The 21,579-nt window shown below is 20.1% G+C and overlaps 4 protein-coding genes and 1 pseudogene across 5 annotated transcripts; 1 reads left to right on the top strand and 4 right to left on the bottom strand.

Moving 5' to 3' along the window:
* Window positions 1–1,332: 1,332 nt before the first annotated feature.
* On the bottom strand, window positions 1,333–4,033 carry LOC107998410 (odorant receptor 49a-like). 2 transcript variants are annotated; one of them, XM_062072125.1, is made up of 6 exons: window positions 3,578–4,033; window positions 2,554–2,960; window positions 2,079–2,178; window positions 1,859–1,957; window positions 1,629–1,784; window positions 1,333–1,556 (listed from the first exon to the last, which is right to left on the bottom strand). In XM_062072125.1, exons 1-6 carry the CDS (start codon window positions 3,869–3,871, stop codon window positions 1,494–1,496), a joined length of 1,119 nt encoding a protein of 372 aa, XP_061928109.1. In that variant the 5' UTR covers window positions 3,872–4,033; the 3' UTR covers window positions 1,333–1,493. The 2 variants fall into 2 exon arrangements, with proteins under 2 accessions (XP_061928109.1, XP_016913160.1); XM_017057671.3 differs by having other exon boundaries at window positions 1,335–1,556; window positions 1,859–1,960.
* A 1,243-nt stretch (window positions 4,034–5,276) lies between these two features.
* LOC108004485 (uncharacterized) lies at window positions 5,277–8,519 on the bottom strand (annotated as a pseudogene).
* A 451-nt stretch (window positions 8,520–8,970) lies between these two features.
* On the bottom strand, window positions 8,971–12,378 carry LOC108004496 (uncharacterized). Its single transcript, XM_062071761.1, has 6 exons — window positions 11,883–12,378; window positions 10,265–10,671; window positions 10,036–10,135; window positions 9,863–9,964; window positions 9,582–9,737; window positions 8,971–9,504 (listed from the first exon to the last, which is right to left on the bottom strand). Exons 1-6 carry the CDS (start codon window positions 12,177–12,179, stop codon window positions 9,433–9,435), a joined length of 1,134 nt encoding a protein of 377 aa, XP_061927745.1. The 5' UTR covers window positions 12,180–12,378; the 3' UTR covers window positions 8,971–9,432.
* Window positions 12,379–14,144: 1,766 nt separating this feature from the next.
* LOC108004484 (uncharacterized) lies at window positions 14,145–15,630 on the bottom strand. Its single transcript, XM_017067439.3, has 4 exons — window positions 15,476–15,630; window positions 15,235–15,293; window positions 14,877–15,000; window positions 14,145–14,407 (listed from the first exon to the last, which is right to left on the bottom strand). Exons 1-4 carry the CDS (start codon window positions 15,628–15,630, stop codon window positions 14,257–14,259), a joined length of 489 nt encoding a protein of 162 aa, XP_016922928.3. The 3' UTR covers window positions 14,145–14,256.
* Window positions 15,631–18,616: 2,986 nt separating this feature from the next.
* On the top strand, window positions 18,617–20,670 carry LOC108004503 (uncharacterized). The gene is made up of 2 exons (XM_017067460.3): window positions 18,617–19,347; window positions 20,077–20,670. The coding sequence occupies exons 1-2, from the start codon at window positions 19,048–19,050 to the stop codon at window positions 20,512–20,514; spliced, it is 738 nt and encodes a 245-aa protein (XP_016922949.1). The 5' UTR covers window positions 18,617–19,047; the 3' UTR covers window positions 20,515–20,670.
* The last annotated feature ends 909 nt before the right edge of the window (window positions 20,671–21,579 follow it).

Genomic DNA, 21,579 nt, shown 5'->3' with positions numbered 1-21,579 from the left:
ACGATAACATGTAATTATTGGTTATTATTATACATATATAGGCTTACTATTTGAAAAATAGATAAGTTATTAAACAACATAAGAATGGAGTTATCTACATATTATCAGTCATTATAAGAACTTATTCCTACGATATTTACGAGATGGTATAGTACACAAAACGTTGAAATAGTGGAAAAAATTTTTTTCTAGTTTAAAAATATGAATTGTGAGTGTCGTGTATAATATAAAGAATGAAAAAATGTGCAATAAAAAAGAATAATTATAAATTGTTGATTTCATGGATTGAAAATATAATATGGAAATTACGACAAGATTCATGATGTGAAATAATAAATAATAAATATAATAGCTACATTTCTTAATTTGTTTAGAAGAATGACGAAAGATTGTATTTCGAATATAATATGGAGAAGAAAGAAAATAAATGAGAACGAAGTACAAGAGCAAAATTCTTATTTGCTATTCACAATTTCCAATAAAAATTCTTTTCAGCAATATTATTTAAAATTCAGTAAAAAATAATTATTTTCATTGATATAATAAATTTGTATTCAATAATGGTGAAATAATAATAATTTAACTATAATAATTGATTAATAATCAATGAGAAACAAATCGAACACTGGTTCCTAATATTTCTAGCAGAATGCAAAAGTAATTAGATTGTATTTATAGAAAATTAAATTTTAGTCATTTTAAAAACGTGCAATGTCCTCATAGATTTTGATTATTTTTAGAGATATTATTATTGTCAAAATTAAAAACAACTTCTTTTTAACATATAATCGATTATTGATTTTAGTTTTCGAAATATTTGCAAAAAATGATTAATACTGTTACATTGTATTTTTTTTATTTTTATGCATTCATGATAATATGTGCACGCAACAATTTTTTATTCGCTTTTTATATTAACATTTCATAATAACGAGTAATAAAGGATATAATTAATGAATAATGATATAATGGATGAACAATCAGAATGGTACTTTCTCATGAATTTTGGCGAAATATCTTAAAATATTTCAATTCCAAATCATGCATCGATACTTCATAACGAATGCTAAAATAAAATGTAAAATAATCTTTAGAAGATTAAAATTGATGAAAATTACGATAATAGAAATATCAATCTTACATTTAATATGTATCATTACATAATTTAATAATGAATTTTAAATAATTTTAAATATGATTTATTAATTGATTTATCCTAATTGAATTATCCTAATTAATTGATTATCCTAAAAATTAATTCTAAATATTCTTTGTGATTTATTAAATTTAATTAAAAAATTGTTAAGTGAATATTAATCATTCTGAATTTAATGAAGAAAAGATTGATTATAGGTATGCAATTCGAATCGAACATTTATTTCATAATGAAATAACAATCAATTATTAATTAAATATTTAAATACATCATTTCATATAAAAATTTAATTGGTGAACTATCTTCATAATTATATAATAGAACAATATTAAATTTATCATGGATCATCTTCTATCACAACACGTATAGCTGTGAAGATAGAGAAAGCATTGGATAGATACTGAAATATTATTACTTTATCACTTTTGTGTTCTTATTCATATATCGTAATTGGTATTTTAATTTGACTTACTGAGCAATAATAATGTAATGAAAGTTCTGGTAATATACAATTAACAGAAAAGATTATTGGCCGCTGATATACCAATACGTTTAATAGATCCTTTTGCATTCTCAATGTCTGCTTATACCATGTTATATTATATATACTTTTTGAAACATTTGTACTCTAAACAATATAAACAATTCAATGTACTTCAAAAAAGATATATGTATATATATTAATAATGCAACATATTTCACCATATCTTTCATATAATCAGCAGGCCATGCGTATATGTAGATTTCTGTGAGCATTGACAAACTCAGAGTTATAAATTGTACTTTCACAATTAACGATGCCTTCTATTCATAAATGAAAATAATTAAATTATATATATTACATTGTATATGAACATTGTATATTATGTTCATTGTATTATTATATGTACATTGTATAAAAAATATTGAAAGTTTTACTTACCATTATCATTATAATACCATCTAAAATCAAGACAAATGTACTCACTGCTATGGCATAAAGTATTATAAAACGAAAACTAATTACTACTTTTTTTGCGTATCTAAAGGAAAAAAAAAAAGAAAGGACAACTAATTTCAATAAAATTACAATGTGTTCAGACAATGTAGTTAAAAAATTTAATTCTTAAAATTAAAATAAGAAGAAAATGAAATATAAAATAATTTTGAAGATTTCGTTTTTTAATTGTTAATAATTAAAAATTGACACGAGCAATTTTCTCTATTTAAGCGAAATATAGAAAATAGCTCAACAGAAAATATGTAGCATAAAATGGTTTTTAAACAAGCAGATTAAAAATCTGAAATTTCATTATCTTCCGTTTTCATCTTATTTTGTTCTCTTGAATCATAACTTAAACTTTTTACCTATTCCCGAACATTCTACATAAATGCATAATTTAATCCACGATTTATACCTCCTTATATGTAATTGTTTCTTAACGCAAGCTATCAGCATACCAATATTGGTAATTTTTTGCAATTCCATGGCCAAACATTCAAATCTCGCGGCCGTGAACCAAAGCAAAAGTGCGCCAAATATACACAAACATACATGTGCAGCGCATTGATAGCCGACCAAAGTCTGTTGTAGATATATGATAATCTTCACTAGCGTGTAATTAATTTGAAAAGGATATTCTGCATCTATTGGAAAGGAGGCTGACGAGAATGCGGGTCCTATTATGAAAGCAGTTGTAGTTAGATACATGCATGTTATAGAACATGCATAAAATGTGTAGCATTTTTCGATATATTTGTGAAAAATTTTTTCTTCGTATTGTTGTGCTGCTTTAATACAAATTATCATTTCTTCGATTACATGCTGTAATTGAAAATTAAAATTAAAATTTTAGGAATATTATCCTATATGAAAATTTGTTTTATTTTGATTTTGATGAATTCATTTTAAGGAATATTAGTATAAAAAACTACTACATAAATATTATGTAGTATAATGATGATGATGAATTGTTATATATTTTATGCTAATTCAATCAATATTTCGTATTGTAAACAATTTTTATTCGAACTCATAAAATTCCCAATATAAATTGCATTTGAAATGTGAAAATGTGTATAAAATTTAATATAAAAAGATTATGAATTAAAGAAAAAATAGTTACTACGAAAAAAAATCATTGTATTATATATATATATATATATATTTAATATTATATAGCATTATATCTTATACTTATAAATTATATGTTTTAAAAAAAAATTTTTTTTATGTAGAGAGAAAAATTATTTATTTGCTCTCAAAAATTCAGCTGTTCAGAATTGTTTAAGTAATTTCAAATGATTTCGTGTGATTTTGTATCAGAATTATATATAAGAACAATAAAAGTAATTAATAGTTCTAACGTAAAAATATTTCATTTTTTAAATGATAAAATATGATAAAATGTGATAAATAAGATAAAATGATTGAAAACTTACTTGCAAAGAGTCATATTTAGCGAAGCATATGATAGTTTGAGTGATTACTTGAGTCAAGCTTATTGACACAGCCGCACATTTAGAAACAATAATAATGTCATCAAAATGTAGATAGATCGAATATAACAACGGTAGAAACAATATAAAAGCATTAATAATGCTAATTATCTGCAAAGCTTTGAACATAAACACTTGAGTTTTGCTACTATTGGCAGGAAGTGGCCAACATAATGTTAAAGCTACGCTGACCCAAATAATGTGAATAACTTTCTCAGGTGTCAATTGTTTTAACATAATATCAAGAAACTTTTCTTCTTATGAATGGAATAATATTTAGTGTTTGTATAATAGAACGATAAGACAATAAAACGATATGTAAATATTGATGTTACATTGATTCGAAAGCAACTGAATGTTTAGAAATGTTATTCGTGTAAATTGTCTTTTAAGTAAGAGGAATTTCATATGAAACATAACAGTTAATGATAACGTATCGATCAATAATTTTCTAGTAGTTTTCTTGTTACTAGGTAACTAGATAATAATATATAATTATTAGATGCATTATATATATTAGCACGAGTTGTGTTACTAGAAAAACGTATAGATTGCTTACCAAGAGTGATATTCACTAATATATAATATTGTAAAACGTTCTCTAGTTAATATTCTAACGTTACCTATATATTTAATCGCTGGAATTCATCCATTGACAAGATGATAAATTATATAAGAAATTGTAATTATGAAGTATTATTAGAATTATGAAGTAAATCTTTCTTAGGATTTAGAATACCATTTCCATGATTTAGTGAATTGAAAATTTAATATCATAGTTTTAAAATTATCATTTTCTGATTTCGCAATGTAAAAGAAAAGACAATAATAAAACTATTATAATTAACTTTTTATTTTTCAATTATTCGAAGAAAATATCAAAGATTGAATTTGTTTCATATATAGCAATTCTGAAAAAAAGCGAACCAAAAAACCAAAATTTTTATTTGTTTCGTATATAAATTATTAGCATTTTAACTTAAATTAACATGGTAACTATTAAAATTATTATTATATATTTATTGATATAATAAGTTCAATAATGATAAAATATAATATTTTAATAAAATAATATGGAATAATAAATATAGTGATAAAAATTATGCAATAATTCAATTCTTTGATTCTCTTACTTGATAAAATTATTAAGATTAAAATCGAGATATTTCTAGATTTATTAGATATCATTTTTGTTTTCCAGTTCATTATTTGTAAAGAAAAAAGACAGAAATAATAAAAAATCAGATATTTTTGAATTAAAAAAAGAATTTCATTTCTTTGGTTCTGATATACATGAAAAGATCAGAATTCTCTTATTATGATCGATACAACGATTACATTAGCAGAATAAATCTATTTTAGTCTTTTTTTCGAATTGATAGAAATCGAATTACCAATGGGATGTTAGATTTTAATATGATTTATTAATTAATTGAATTAATTATAAAAAAATTTAATTGATTTTTAAAATTATTAATTAAAAATAATTGGTTTATATTAATTATTAATTAAAAGTAATAATTACTATTTAATAAAAAAAATAGATTTACAATCCGAATCAAACATTTATTTCACAACGAAAGAAATAACTATTAATTATTAAATAAATACTTAAATATATTATTTGCATAAAAATCTCGTTAAGTATTTTAACAATTTCATGATAGAAAAATGTTAAATTTATGATGAATTATCTTCTATGATGACACGTATAGCTGTGAATATAGAGAAAACATTGGATAGATACTGAAATATTATTACTTTGTCACTTTTGTGTTCTTATTTCATATATCGTAATTGGTATTTTAATTTGACTTACCGAGCAATAATAATGTAATGAAAGTTCTGGTAATATACAATTAATAGAAAGAATTATTGGTTGTTGATACATTAATACATTTAACACATCCTTCTGCATTCGTAATGTTTGTTTATACCATGTTATATTGTATACACTTTGTGAAACATTTATGCTCTAAGAAATATTGATGATTTAGTTATATTTTGAAAAATACATAACATATACATTTTTAAAATTATACATTTATATAAAATATAATTCACCATATCTTTCATGTGATCAGCAGGCCAGGTATACATATAAATTTCTGTGAGTAGAGTTAAAATCAAAGTTATGAATTGTACTTTTACAATAAATGGTGCTTTCTATTTGGAATATATATAATTAATTTTATTATATATATTATATAATATATATTTATATATAAAAAAGAACTTTACTTACCTTTATCATTATAACTCCACCTAAAGTTAAAGCAAATGTACTTATTCCTATGGCACAAAGTATTATAAAGCGAAAACTAATTACCACTCTTTTTGCGTATCTAAAATAAATAAGAAAAAATTAATTGCAATAAAAATACAGTGGGTTAATGCAATTAGAAAACTTAAAAGGTTTAATATAATAAACTTAGAAACTAAAATAAAATAAAAAAAAATATAAAAAAAATTTATGAAATTTTCTTCTTTAGTTAAAAATAATTAAAAATGATTCAATATTTAGAAAAAGAATAGAAATAGAAAATCGAACATCTTCAAGAAGTAGAAAATAATCATTTTATTTATGTCAAATCTAAATATAAATTAAAAATAATAATAATATTTCATTTTTATTTGTATAAGATTTTGAATTTTATACAAATGAAAAGCAAATATAATTTCATTAGTTTTGATTTCCATTCTATTTTGGGTTCTTAAATTACTCATAAAACTACTTTCTACGTCATCCAAACGTTCAATACATAAATATTTTAATTGAATCTGGAACTTATCATCATGTTATTTTTACCTCCTTATATGTAATTGTTTTTTAATGCAATCAATCAGCATATAAATATTACTGATTTTTTTCAATTCCACAGCCAGACATTCAAATCTTGCAGCCGTGAACCAAAGTAAAAGCGCGCCAAATACGCTTAAGCATACATGTGCAGTGCATTGAAAACCAACTAAAGTTTGTTGCAAATATATGATAACTTTTACTAATTTATAATTAATTTGAAATGGATATTCTGCATCTGCTGGAAAGGAAACCGGCGAGAATGCAGGCCCTATTATGAAAGCAACTCCAGTCAGGTACATACATACTATAGAATATCCATAAAATGTGTAGCACTTTTTGATATACTTATGGAAAATTTTCTTTTCATATTGTTGAGCTTCTTTCACATATGTTATCATTTCTTCAATTACATGCTGTAATTTAAAATCAAATTCAAATTTTTAAAAATTTCCGTTTATATAGAACTTTATTAATTGTTTTGATACTCATTTTTTAGAAATATTATATATTATTATAGAATATTATTATTATAATAGAATATTATTATTATATTATTATTATAAAAAAATTTTCGTATAATATGAACTCAATTGCGTTATCAACGTTTTTAAGTCTATCGAATTTATAATATATATATTTCTATTTGAAATTTGTATAAAAAATTTGTTCAAAAATTGTATATTTTGAAATATAAGAAGATAGAATTATTATGAATTAAAAAAATATATATTTTACCAAAAAAATTAGCTCTATTATATATACGTACATGCAATTTTTTATTAAAATTAAAATGTTGAGTTTAAGTGAATTTTTTTGTAAAATAGGAATATAATAGAGAGAAGTATTATAATATAAAAATAAAAATAAAATATTTACAATGATAGCTCATATTTAAAAATTATTGGAAAATTATTTAACAATTTCAAAATTTATGCGATATTAAGATTTCAAATAAATTCGTGATTCTAAACATGAAGCCGATTTTGTGTAAAAAGTATTTAATATTAGTATATTAATTGTACTAATTAACATTTTATTCAAAATTAAACAATAAATTTAAAATAACAATAAGTATTTGAAAGATTTTAGTAAATAAAATTAAAACTGCTTCTGTAATTTCATTGATTTTGCTTTTGATCTTTCATATCGATTTTATATCGATACAGTTAAAAAATGTTATAAATATAATTCAATGAAAATATAAGAAATTTCTAAGTATCGATATTAAAATTAGCAGCATCAAAATAACAGGAGGAAAAAAAAATAAGAACGATATAAAACTATTAATAATTTCAGTATGAAAATATTTTGCAAAAATAAGATAATGTAAAAACTTACTTGCAGAATGTCGTATTTAACGAAACATATAGCAGTTTGAATAATCATTTGAGACAAACCTACACATAAAGCGATAGATTTAAAGACAACAACAATATCATCGAAATGTAGAAAGACCGAATATAGCAATGGCAGAAGCAATATAAAGGCATTAATAATACTAATTATTTGTAGAGTTTTGAACATAAACACTTGAATTTTGGTACTATTGGCAGGAAGTGGCCAACAAAAAGTTATAGCTACACTAATCCAAGTAATGTGGATAACTTTCTCAGGTGTCAATTGTTTTAACATAATATGAAGAAAATTCGACTATAAATAGTATAATATTTAATAGTATAACAAGATACTATAACAAGATACTAGAAAACAATGCGAAAGCTATCGACTTAGATTTGTTACATTGATTCGAAAACAACTAAATATTTGCAGATGTTTTTATCCGTATAAAATTGTCTTTTAAGTAAAAAGAATTTTAAATCATATAGAACATAATAGTTAATGACAATGATATCGATCAGTAATTTTCTTGCTACTAGATAACTAGACGATAATATGTAATTATTAGTTGCATTATATATATATATTGACATAGGTTGCGATGCTAGAAGAATGAATAAGGTAGTTATCAAACAACAGGAGTAATATTCATAAATGTATAATAATGTAAAAATGTTCTCTAGTTAGATAATTTTAGTTTAATTTATTAAAAGAGCTTCTGTGATATTTACTAGGTAGACAAAACACAACAAAAAATTAAAAGCTTTCTTTAACATTTAGAAATATCATCATCAGTATCTATGTGTATAAAAATGTCTATATATGTAGCGAATAAAAAAATACAATAAAAAAATACAAGTACAATAATAAATTTTGTCGAATTAAAGACTTAGTATTGAAATTAGTTCATGATGTGAAAAAATGTGGCAATGACAAGAATATATTAATTAATTGCATTTTATTTTTTTTTTATTTCAAATCCGAATCAAACTTTCGTTTTTGATTTCAGTAAGATGCAACAGATTACTAAATTGTGAATATTTATAGAAAATTAAATTCTGATCAATTTATAGACAATATTTTTATAAATTTTTAAATATGTTAGAGCAAAGATTTTAAACAATTTTTTTCTGTACATATATTCATCAGTCAGTCTCAGTTTTCGAGATATTTTATTAAAAAAATTGCTAGTATATCGAATTTCATTTATATTTATTCATAACATTATATACATTAACATACGACAATTTTGTATCTATTATTTATTATTAACATCGTGATAAGCAACTAGAATATGATAGATAAACCTATTTGAAAAAGTTACTTTCTTATGAATGAATGAATTAATAAATCATAATGAAAATTATGATTAGCAGTAGCAATATCAATCTTATATTTAATGTTATATTATTGTATAATTTTTAAAATGATTTATCGATTGATTTACAATCAATTATAAAAATTTGATTTAGATTAATTATATATATTTAGTTGCTAATTATCAATTAAAAATATCAATTGCTAACCGACATTTAATAAAAAATATAGATTAATAAGTTGTTTGCACAATCAAATATTAATTAAATACTTAAATTAATGTTTGCACAAAAATGATCGATTAATTGAAATATTTTAACAATTACTTAATAGAACAATATTAAATTTCTAATTGATCATCTTCTATGATGACACGTATAGCTGTGAAGATAGAGAAAATATTGGATACATACTGAAATATTATCATTCTGTTAATTATTGCGTTATTCTTAATTCATAAACGATATTTGAATTATTAATTCGACTTACCGAGCAATAATAATGTAATGAAAACTCTGGCAATATACAATCAACGGAAAAGGTTATTGGTTGCTGATACATCAATACATTTAACAGATTCTTTTGCATTCTCAATGTCTGTTTATACCATATTATGTTATATACACTTTTTGAAACGTTTATACTCTAAGAAATATGAATAATTCAATGTACTTCAAATAATACATAATATATATTATTTTTATATATAATCATAAATATAACTACTAATTTACTACATTTATAAATATAAATAATAAAACATAAGTTACCATATCCTTCATATGATCAGCAGGCCATGCATATATATAAATTTGTAGGAGTAAAACAAAACTCAAAGTTACAGACTCTATTTTCATAATTAATGGTGCCTTCTGTCATAAATTGCGTAATTATATTATAAATGTTATATTACACAAATATATGAAACAAAAATTTTACTTACCACTATCATTATAATACCATATAGAGTCAGAGCAAATGTACTTACACCGATGGCATAAACTATCATAAAGCGAAAACTATTCACCACTTTTTTTGCGTATCTAAAGAAAAAAAAAAGAGAATTAATTGCAATAAAAATACAGTATATTCGGATGAAAAAGATAGAAGAAGATTTTCTACCTATTTCATCTGATGCATAAATTAAATCTAGAACACGTGTCATTTTTTACCTTCTTAAACGCAATTGTTTTTTTATGCAAATAATTAGCATACCAATATTTGTGATTTTTTGCAATTCCACGATCAAACATTCGAATCTTGCGGCCGTGAACCAAAGCAAAAGCGCGCAAAATATGCTTATGCATAAATGTCCAGCGCATTGAAAAATAAGTAAAGATTGTTGCAAATATATGATAATCTTTATTATCGTGGAATTAATGTGAAACGGGTATTCGGTATCTACTGGAAAAGGTGCTGGCAGGATTATAGGTCCCATTATGTAAATAATTACAACCACGTATGTGATTGTTAAAGAACTTCCGTAAAATATGTTGCAATTCTCGATATATTTACAGAAAATTTTCCTTTCGTATTGCTGTGCTTCTTTGATACAAGTTATCATTTCCTCGATTACACGCTATAATCAAAATTAAATTTAGAAATTCAAAAATTCTATTGAATTCTATTAGTTATTACTTTTATATTCATTTCAAGAGATATTAAAATTAAAATTGCTATACAAAAGTTACAATTTATAGGAGCTCGACTAATTTTATATTATCAACACGTTTTTACTTTATTTTATATATTTTTTATATATTAAATTTATATATTAAAATATATTTCCATTAGAAATTGTATTATATTTGAATCATAAAAAAATATTTAAAATTAATAATAAAAAAATTATGAATTAAAAAAAAAAAATTTGTCGTCAAAAAGAAATTTCTATTATATATAAATTATATACTGTACATACACATAATCTTTTATTAAAATTATAATTTTTAATAAAATTAAGATTAAGAAAAATTTTTTGTAAGATTATGTATAAAAGAAAAAAGAAAACTCTATCTTAAATTATAAAATTATAAATAATTAAATTATAAATAGATTATAATTCAGCTATTCATAGGAGAATAATTTGAATAATTTTAAAATTTATATAATTTCACGATTTCAAATAATTTTATGTAATTTTGAATACCATTATAAAATTGATTTTAAGTAATAAGAATTTTAATGTTTTAAAAATAATAATAATTAATTTATATTAAAAACCAAATAATATTTAATATTTTTCTTTCAATTTTTTTAAATACTAATAAATATGAATTGAATACTAATAAATATAACTGAAATTTATTGATTTCATATCGATTTTTGATAAGTGCTTAAATATCAAATATCAGCTAACTTCTCCGCTATTCTATAAATGATTTTTTAAAATTAAATTTCATAAAATATTTTATAAAATATTCAATAAATGAATATTAGATTAGAAAAAAATAATAATTGTTATTAATTAAATGAAAATAATTTATTTTAAATATCAAATTCATAAATAAAATTTTTTTTTATTTCTCTTATGTATATAGAATTTATAAATACAATTATAAATACAATGAATAAATACAATTAAGAAATATTATAATGATAATTCAAAATATAAGAAACTTATTAGTGTCAATATTTTAGATTCAATATTAAATATTATTTTATAAAATTAATAATATTAAAATAACGAAGAAAAAAAGCAAAAATAATTATAAAATAATCCATATAAAATAAAAATATTTATTTTTTTATGTAAAATGTAGCAAAAAGATAAAATAAATACAAACTTACTTGTAAAGAGTTGTATTTAATAAAGCATAATATAACAGTTTGAATAATCATTTGAGACAAACCTATTAATATAGCAAGAGATTGAAAGACAATGGCAATATCATTATAATGCAAATAAATAGAATATGATAACGGCACAATTAGCATAAAAGCATTAATAATACTAATTATTTGTAAAATTCTAAAAACAAACACTTGAATTTTGGTACTATTAGCTGGAAGTGGCCAACAAAAAGTTAAGGCTACACTGAACCAAATAATATTTATAACTTTCTTAGATGTCACTTGTTTTAACATAATATCAAAAAACTTTTCGAATTTTTTTGAATCGAATAATATTTGATTATTATATTGATTATTATATTATAATTATATTTGATAGTATATCACACTAGAATGATATGTGAAAGCTTTTGATCATTTAAATTGTTGCATTGATTCGAAAGCAACTGAATATTTTCAAATGTTATCCGTATAAAATTGCTTTTTAAATGAGAGGAATTTCATATGAAACATAACGGTTAATGATAACGTATCGATCAATAATTTTCAAGTAGTTTTCTTGTTACTAGGTAACTAACCTAGGTAACTAGGTAGATAATAATATGTAATTATTAGTTGCATTATATATATATATATATGTATATATATATGTATATATATATATATATATATATATGTATATATATATATATATATATATATATATATATATATATATTGATATAGCTTGCGGTGCTAGACGAATGAATAAAGTAACTATCAAGCAAGAAGAGTATATATTCACAAATATATAATCTTATAAAACGTTCTCTAGTTAGATACATATTTGATCATTAGAAGAAACTTCCACGATATTTATAAAGTATATGAAATATTGCAAAGGAGAAAATTTTCTTTAAAATTTAAAAATATTTATTATTACAAAAGAAAAAGTATATATATATATAATATCATCATGAGTGTTCACATTTATAATATAAAAAATGTGCAATAAAAAAGAGTAATTATAAAATTATAACGCACAAAATATTTCATAAAAAATTGTCATATTTCATTATTTGATATGACCAATAAAAGATTTTTCAGTATTGAAATTATGAATAAATAATTATTTATATATTAATAATTATTATTAATAATTATTTATGATACAAAATTGACTTTAACCAGAAATTTGTATTTAAAATATTTTAAATATTTGTGTAAAATATTGTAAAATATATCTACTATATATAGTAAAGCAAACTAAGCACAGGAATAAAACTCTTTTTTACTATTCGTATCTTCTAATAAAAAAAAGAAATTGCTTCTAATAATAATATTTAATTTGTAGAAATTTTCTAATGTAAATTATTTAAAAATAATTATTTTCACTATAATATGATAAATTTCTATTCAATAATTTATTTAATTTAATCTAATTTAATGTAACTTAATTTTTAATAATTTTATTAAAAATTATAAATTTTATTATAATAAATAATATTTCTTATTAGATAAAAATAATTTTAAGAGAAAAAAAGAAAAAAAAATTTAGATTAGATTTAAAATAAATTTAAAAAAATATTTTTTTAAGTATTTTTAATTTTCATATATAGTTATTTTATAATTTTAATAAAAATACTATATAATAACTATAAAATAATTAATGAAATATAATAATTTATCTAACAATAATCTGATTATTATTAATCTTCTGCGTCTGATAATGATGATTCTGATGATTTGTTAATAATTTAAATGTAAGTACTTTAAATATATATTAAGTGATATAAAAATAAAAATGAAAAAAAGAATTCTTAAAGAAATAGTTCAATAATAGGAAATGGAAACGGAATAAGTAAATAATTTTATAATTTCAAAAGATTAAAATAGATGATCTTTCAATTTTTTTATAATTTTTTTAATTTTAAAATAATTTAAAAAATCATTTTGCATAAACTTTAAAAGAGATTAATTGTATAGAAACAATTTAACATTTAAAAAGAAATAATATAATATAAAAACTCATTTTTTGATAGTCATAAATATTGATTATATAAAATTTATAAAAAATTATATAGAATAATATTTTTTTATCTCATAATTATGAATAATTTTAATTTTATGATTCCATAATTAGTATTTAAAAGAAATGAAATCAAACGAAAATCATATTTAATTTTTAGTTTTTAATTAAATTTAAAATAATTAACTTTTCTCAATTAACTCAAGGGGAAAAAGACAAAAGGAGAACAAAGAGGAAAACTGCAAAATGGATATTTGCAATGTAAAATATATTTTATCTAGAGTCTAAACAAAATGTGACTCTTGCCGCAATGTCAGTGAATTGACACTATACAATTGCACCTATGATCAATTATTAGTGTCATCACTCATGACTCCTGCCAAATCTCATATGACCATAATCTTCAAATTGTTCTCGTTTCCCAAATCTCAGATGACCATAATCGTCAAACTGCTGTCGTTTATTTAAGTCTGTAAAATCATCTTCTTCGAGAAGGAGATTTTCCACATTATATCTGAAAAATAATAATAATTAATCATATAGCCTTAAAATAAAAAAAAAAAGAAAAGAGAATATTATTGAAGAAAATATAATTTTAAAAATAACAAATGTGATTATTTTTTTACATATTGAAATTTCAATTCAAACTACTTATGTTTCCAAGTAAAACAAATGATAATATTTATAATATTATTTTATATTTTATATTTATTATTATAATATTATCAATAACGTATATAATTTGAATAAAAATTATAACACATAAAAACAAAATGATATTAATTATACTTGCTAAATATTTAATAATTTTTAACTTATAAATTATATTGATATATAATATTTATCATCAAAAAAAAATTAAAAAGAATATTATAATATTTATAAATATCTAAAATAAAAGTTTAACTTAAAACTTTTTAACTATTCAAGATATTTTAATATTTTTAAATACATACAATGAATCGATCATATGTTATACTTACTCTCTTAATAAAGGACGGTTGCGGAATTTTCGACGCAGATTGCTAATGATTTCTGTTTCACATTTTGCAAAAAATAACCAAATAACTGCCATTACGCAAGTTAGGGCGAAAGTTAAATTCATATCTATAAAAAAGACAAATATCTTTCTATTAATTCATTAAAATATTCGATGAAAATTATTATTAGTATTTATATTAGTAATTATCAGTAGTTGTCCATAATTAATTATTTAAATGATTAAATTTTCCAGAAAATAAAACTTAGATACAATTTTAAGAAATAATATGAAACACAAAAAGACGCGAAAATAATGTTTCATGTTATTATAAAAAAAAAATGTGGAAGAAGCTTATTCACCTGTATGATGGAGGATTGGAAATCGGCCGAAGAATGCACGGTCCACCGTCTCCACATGGCTTTTTATACAGCAACTCCATCATCCCCGGTATCCCAGGGGAAATGTTGAGCTCTTTGAATTTTAATTCACGTAGCTAAGGTCTGATAAACAATTTTCTTAACTGCGTAGACACCTCCTCTGTCGAATGTTCAATATTCAACGACGGTATCTGATGATTGGCATTTCGAATAACAGAATTACCGTTTTACCATCTTGGCTTCTCTCACTGTAAGATAATGGAAGCTGCTTTGTCTATGTACGAACCGTCTTAATTCGACAAATTCTGAATAATGTTGTAAGTTCTTGCCAACTTGAATGAGTTTTCTTATAAACAGTTTTCTATTGGATTTTATCATCGTTTCGATAAATTAATAATGTAATATGAAATTGAAATATAAAATATAATATGAAAATATAATCTAAAATATAATATAATTAATATCAAGTTTATGTATGTAAATCATTTATATGTAATATGAATAAATACTATATTATATATACTATATACTTATATTTATATTATATATAAATGTTTTAAAGAATTTTATTTTAAAGAATTTTATTATAAAGAAAATGTATTTAATTTCATTTACTGAAATTCAGATAATTTTTATTTAAAAGATAATTAATATTTTATATGTCATGTATACATTTCAATTAAATTGAAACAAATTGCGATTTTTCTATAGCAATCAATATATGATATTGATAATATTATGTTATATTATATCTAGATTTTATAATTATATATTATATATATTATATATAATTATAATTATATATAAATAAAATATACATATATATTTTTATTTTATTTATTATATTTTATAAATATGATATTATTGAATTAATCGGCATTTTTATCCATTTATTCAATAAGAAGCCAGTTAAAAAGAAGTTTATCATAATTAATTTCGAACGAAAAAGAAAATGTATTTTGTGACAATTGTTGAATTATTTAAATTTACAAATTTTCAGTGAAATATAATTGGAATATTTAAAACGAAAAAAATGAGAAAATTTCTTGATTTTTTGATTAATAGAATAAATAGAATAAATAATAAATAGAAATAATAAATAGAATAATAAATAGAAAGAATAAATAATAAATAGAAAAAAAAGAAATTTAAAAATTTTGTATTATTATTAAATATTATTAAATATTATATTTTGGATGGAGAAAGTTCAATTTCATTTGCAAAATTAATGTTCATATTCTAGTACTTTTATTTTGTTGATTATTTTTTAAATAATTACATAGTATGCTATATTTAATAATATTATAAATATATTATAAGTATAGAGAAAATAAAGAAATATAGATTAAAAGATAATATCACTTTAGTAAATATAAAATATATTTTAATTTTTTTGTTCCTACTTATTGATGATCACGAAATGAATATACATTTATATTGATTTTAATAATTTTATGTTTAATTAAATATAAAAAACTCTTTTATACATCTAATATTTTATCTAATATTTCATCTAATAAATTATTTTATAAAGTTATATACGAATGTAAATAAATTTTAGATTGAAATTCTCAATAATAATTGGATAATAATCTATTTATTTAAAAGAAATTATAAATTAATAAGTATAATAAGTCATAAATTAGTTACAAGAAAGAAAGTTTCATGAATTATAAATTGTTACAGTTTAATATTTGGTATAATTCAATATATTACCATAATTCATGTATATTAATATATTTATGGGACATGTTTGTAGAAAATTGATTTAAAAGATTAAAATAAACACAAATTTTGATATCGATTGAAGTTTGAATTAAATAAAATAGAATGAAATAGAGTATAGAAATAGAGTAAGATAATTCCATCTTTTTCTTATTCCATTCAATATAAACTAAAATTATAACTTAAATAATAATTTAATAAATAAATTTTAACTGACATTTTTATATATTAATTTTACGTTTCGAGAGTTCACTCAAATTATGTTATTTATTTTTCAATGTACAAGATGCAAATGTATATCTGATATCTTTAAATGATTTATTTTTAAAAAATTAAAACATTTTCTTTCTTTTTAAAAATAAAAATATGTAATTCAAATTTTTGGAGGAAAATATAGATACATATATCTATATGTATACAAACATATTCATAGTCCATTTTATAGATATAATAAAAATAAATACAACAATAATATAAGATTTTGATTCTATGGTTATTTTAAATATTTGCTTTAGCAATATATGTTACATAATAAGAATATAATAAAATGATTGGTTAAAATATAATTCATTACAATAATGAATTACATTAATATAAAATTTTTATATTTATATGTGTATTAATTATTATTTGATTTATTTATTTATAATATAATTGCTCAATGAAGATTAAAATCAAAATTTTTATATTCCTCTTTTATATCTTTTATATTTATTGTATTACATGTTACATACAATACATACAATTACATACAATACATATAATTAATTAATTTTAATTCAATTTTCTTCATTCAATATTTATGTCATTAAAAATGTCATTATTTTTTATTTATTTTTATTGTTGTGCTAAAAATTATTCATTTTTAAATGATAGTTTTATTTAGAAAATAATGGATTACTTTATTAAAAAATTATAAAAGTGGTAAATATAATACTTAAATATAATACTTAAAGCAACATTAAGTTTATTGATATTTTTTAAATCAATGTAAATATTTTAAATATAAATATTATATACATATAACCTTAAATCTACTCAAAATTTTGTTATTACTTTATGCATTATTTTTATAGTTTTTAAATATATTATTTACATGTGCATATATGTATATAATATATAATATATAATAAATATATAATATATATAATATATTTACAATAATATGTATTTATTTATTTATAAATAATATCTATAAATAATTATCAAAAATAATTTAAACCATTTTTTTAGAAAATTTTTAGAAAATGTTAATATATATGTAGTTTTACTAAAAAAAATTGTTTAAGAAATAACATACTTCATGCTAAAATTTATTTAAATTAATATAGGTAATTAAATGTAAACATTATAACCTCAAAATTTACATTTTTGTTGTTCTAAATATTTATATATCAATACTATTTATTATGATATTTACAGTTATGATATTTACTAAATCGTAGCTATACGATAATATATGTATATGTATATGTATAGCTATATATACATATATGTATATACAGTTATTAAAAATTATAATTATATATTTAGATAGATTTTTTCGATATATCGATATATCGAAGTAAATACATTTCATCTTGATATTTATTATAACATTAAAATAAGATTCACTATACATATATGGATTATCAATATTGTCAAGTTTAATACAATGCCATAATTTGTATGTAAAGTATCTAAATATATAATATTAATATATTCATTGCATATCCGTGTATCATATCGCTATTATGTATCTTTCAATATGATTTAATACAATTATATGTATCATTGTAAAAATGGATAATTAATTTGTTATATATGTAAATGGATAATTAATTTGTTATATATGTATATATCATATCAGTTCATATCAGTTAGTATCAATGAGGATGAATATATATATCAGAATTTGATACGAAGATACGTAACAAGATTAATCGGCCATTTCACTGTTCCGTTGCTCATTTATTTCTGTTATAAACACCACATTGAAGTGTTTAGATTGTTAATATCTTTGTCATAAAGAAATTATTTCTATCGAATATTTTTTCTAATTTATAATAAAAAATTTAAATAATAATAAGAATGAATAAAGAAGAAACCCTTGTGTTCATAAAATTATATCGTAAAAAGAATATTCTTTGGGACCCAAAACATCCAAATCATTATAACAAAAAGGAAAAAGAAAATGCATGGAAAGAAATTTCAAAAGAAAGTAAAAAATCTGTAGATGAATGTAAGAGAAAGATAGAATATCTTTTGACAGCCCTTAGAAGGGAGAAAATGAAAATAAATAAATCTATTGGATATCAAAGTTCTTGGTTTGCTTTTGATAGTATGAAATTTATATTGGAAAAAACTAAATATATTCAACCATCTAATTTGGTAAGTAAAAATTAAATTTTATAATTTAAACAAATAATAATTTGTTTAATTTATATATTTTATTTTAAATAAACTTATAATATAATAACTATATATTTAACAAATTTTTTAGCTTTATTATAATAATTTTAATTAAATTTGAAAAAAAATTAAATATATATATATAATCAATAGTTTAGATTTAATATCGAAAATTAAGCATATCGTTCGTAAGATTCGATTTTTTATTCCTAAGAACATGACTAATGTCATTTTGTTAAAAAATAAAATAACTTTTTTTACATTAACATGAAAAATAACAAATAACACAATGAAAACTTCGTTTAGTTATCATTCTCAGTTTTTGTTCAAAGAATTATAAAAAGGATTCAATTTTGAGCGGTTTAGATTAGAAATTTAAAAAAAAAAATTATAATTTCTTTTATTTAAAAAAATAAAGAGATATAAATAATTCTCATCCATAAATAAATATAAAATAAACGTTTATAATTTATTATATTCATTATTATCTTTTATAATATTGCAAAGTAAATGTTTAAAAAATTTTATATAGTTTCAAAATCTTTAACTAATAATTTTTTTTATATAAAAATATCAAAAATATTTATTAATTTATATTTTATTTGAAAAAAATAAATTCCAAATTTTTTTTATCTTAATTTTGTAAATATATTATATAAGTTAAAATAAGATTATTACATAATAACAATAATATTCTTTTTGAAGTAGGTCCAAGGTGATCAAGAATTTAATAGGCCAGGAACATGTGAAGAATTCTCATCTTCAAAATTACAGAACAAGGATACCAGTTCCAACCATTGCTCTCAACAAATCGCAATAAAAAGAAGAAAGTTACAATCATGCGTTCAGCAACAATGTTGCGTCAGGGATCGTGAATTATCAACAACCACAAAAAATGTGGTTGATGATGAATGTTTCCACTTTGGAAATTTGGTTGCTTCGAAATTGTGTATTTACAATAATCATGTACGTTGTTTCATTCAAAATGATATTTTGAATATATTTCTTAAAGCCAACAAAGGTTATTATAATAATTTTAATTCTTCACCTAATCATATATTAGAAGAGACAGTTACTGTCAATCCAAGTTATCCATCTACTTACATTCATTCTCCTGCAGCTTCCATATCATTTCATAATTCTTAATCTTAACACAAATACAGTTATTTAAGTTATCTAAACAATTGGTAATAATTTTTGATAAAATAAAATTAAAAATATAAATAATATTTTAATAAAATAAAAATATGTTAAATTCATAACTATGAGGTCTTATTCTTTGATAAAACATTTATTCTTTGATAAAACATTGATAAAACATAAGCTCCATATACTTAAATGCAATATTTGATCATTTATTTAAAAATATTGGAAAGATTGAAATATAAATCTTCAATGGCTAAAAAATGCCTATAAATATTTTATTGCTTCTATTTCTTGAATGGAATTCTTTTTTAAAAAGTATTTTTTTCTAAAGTTTTTAAACTATTCATATTCAATAATAGAATAATATAAAATCGTGATAATGACTTATTTTTATGAATTTGAATTATTGACTATTTCTAAAATATTTGAATATATCTAATAAATTAATTCGTAATAATAAACCAAAAATAAACTGAGATTGAATAAATTACAATTATAGTTAATAATTGTATATATAACATAATTTATATTAATTATAAATTATTATATTCTTTTTTTAATTAAATTTATTTATTAAATTTTTTAATTAAATTTATTAATTTATTACTTTTATTATATATATATTATGTTATAGTAATAAAACTACAAAGAAAAATATTAAGTATATTTATTTTATTTATTAAGTATTTTTATTTTTATTTACGTATATATTATAATCAGTTTTAAAACAATTTCATTATCTACAAAATATATGTAATATATTAAAATTAATATATTACATATATTTATATAATATATAATATATAAATATATTACATATATTAATATGTGAATCATTTGTCTTTTTTTGTTAAATGTTTTCAAATTATTTTATTTTATTTTTATTTTTATTTTTATATTATTTAATTTTATAAAATTATTTAGTTTCCTTATTAAAATTTCTTTTATGCCAAAGTAAAGTTAAAATTAAATATGATCATGTAATAAAATAAAATAAAAATTTGATAACTTATAATTAAAATCAAATATGTCAAGGCAATACTGTCAAATGCAAATGCAACTACG

This window comes from Apis cerana, linkage group LG2, assembly GCF_029169275.1.
Source record: "Apis cerana isolate GH-2021 linkage group LG2, AcerK_1.0, whole genome shotgun sequence".
In the NCBI taxonomy this organism is placed as follows: Eukaryota; Metazoa; Arthropoda; class Insecta; order Hymenoptera; family Apidae; genus Apis; species Apis cerana.
Note: the sequence above shows the minus strand (reverse complement) of the source record. Positions and strands in the feature narration are given on the sequence as shown.

Bases quoted from the DNA above. Each gene is read 5' to 3' on its own strand.
- LOC108004484 (XM_017067439.3), bottom strand. From the start codon at position 15,630: ATGATAAAATCCAATAGAAAACTGTTTATAAGAAAACTCATTCAAGTT. The intron at 15,001-15,234 runs GTGAATAAGCTT...TCTTTTTTATAG, and splicing joins TCCAATCCTCCATCATACAG to ATATGAATTTAACTTTCGCC. The intron at 14,408-14,876 runs GTAAGTATAACA...ATTATTTTTCAG, and splicing joins AACCGTCCTTTATTAAGAGA to ATATAATGTGGAAAATCTCC.
- LOC108004503 (XM_017067460.3), top strand. From the start codon at position 19,048: ATGAATAAAGAAGAAACCCTTGTGTTCATAAAATTATATCGTAAAAAG. The intron at 19,348-20,076 runs GTAAGTAAAAAT...TTTTTGAAGTAG, and splicing joins ATATTCAACCATCTAATTTG to GTCCAAGGTGATCAAGAATT.
- LOC107998410 (XM_017057671.3), bottom strand. From the start codon at position 3,871: ATGTTAAAACAATTGACACCTGAGAAAGTTATTCACATTATTTGGGTC. The intron at 1,785-1,858 runs GTGAAATATGTT...TATATTGTTTAG, and splicing joins CTGATTATATGAAAGATATG to AGTACAAATGTTTCAAAAAG. The intron at 1,557-1,628 runs GTAAGTCAAATT...ATAATATTTCAG, and splicing joins CATTACATTATTATTGCTCA to TATCTATCCAATGCTTTCTC.
- LOC108004496 (XM_062071761.1), bottom strand. From the start codon at position 12,179: ATGTTAAAACAAGTGACATCTAAGAAAGTTATAAATATTATTTGGTTC. The intron at 10,672-11,882 runs GTAAGTTTGTAT...TTTTGATTATAG, and splicing joins TTAAATACAACTCTTTACAA to CGTGTAATCGAGGAAATGAT. The intron at 10,136-10,264 runs GTAAAAAATGAC...TTTTTTCTTTAG, and splicing joins AAACAATTGCGTTTAAGAAG to ATACGCAAAAAAAGTGGTGA.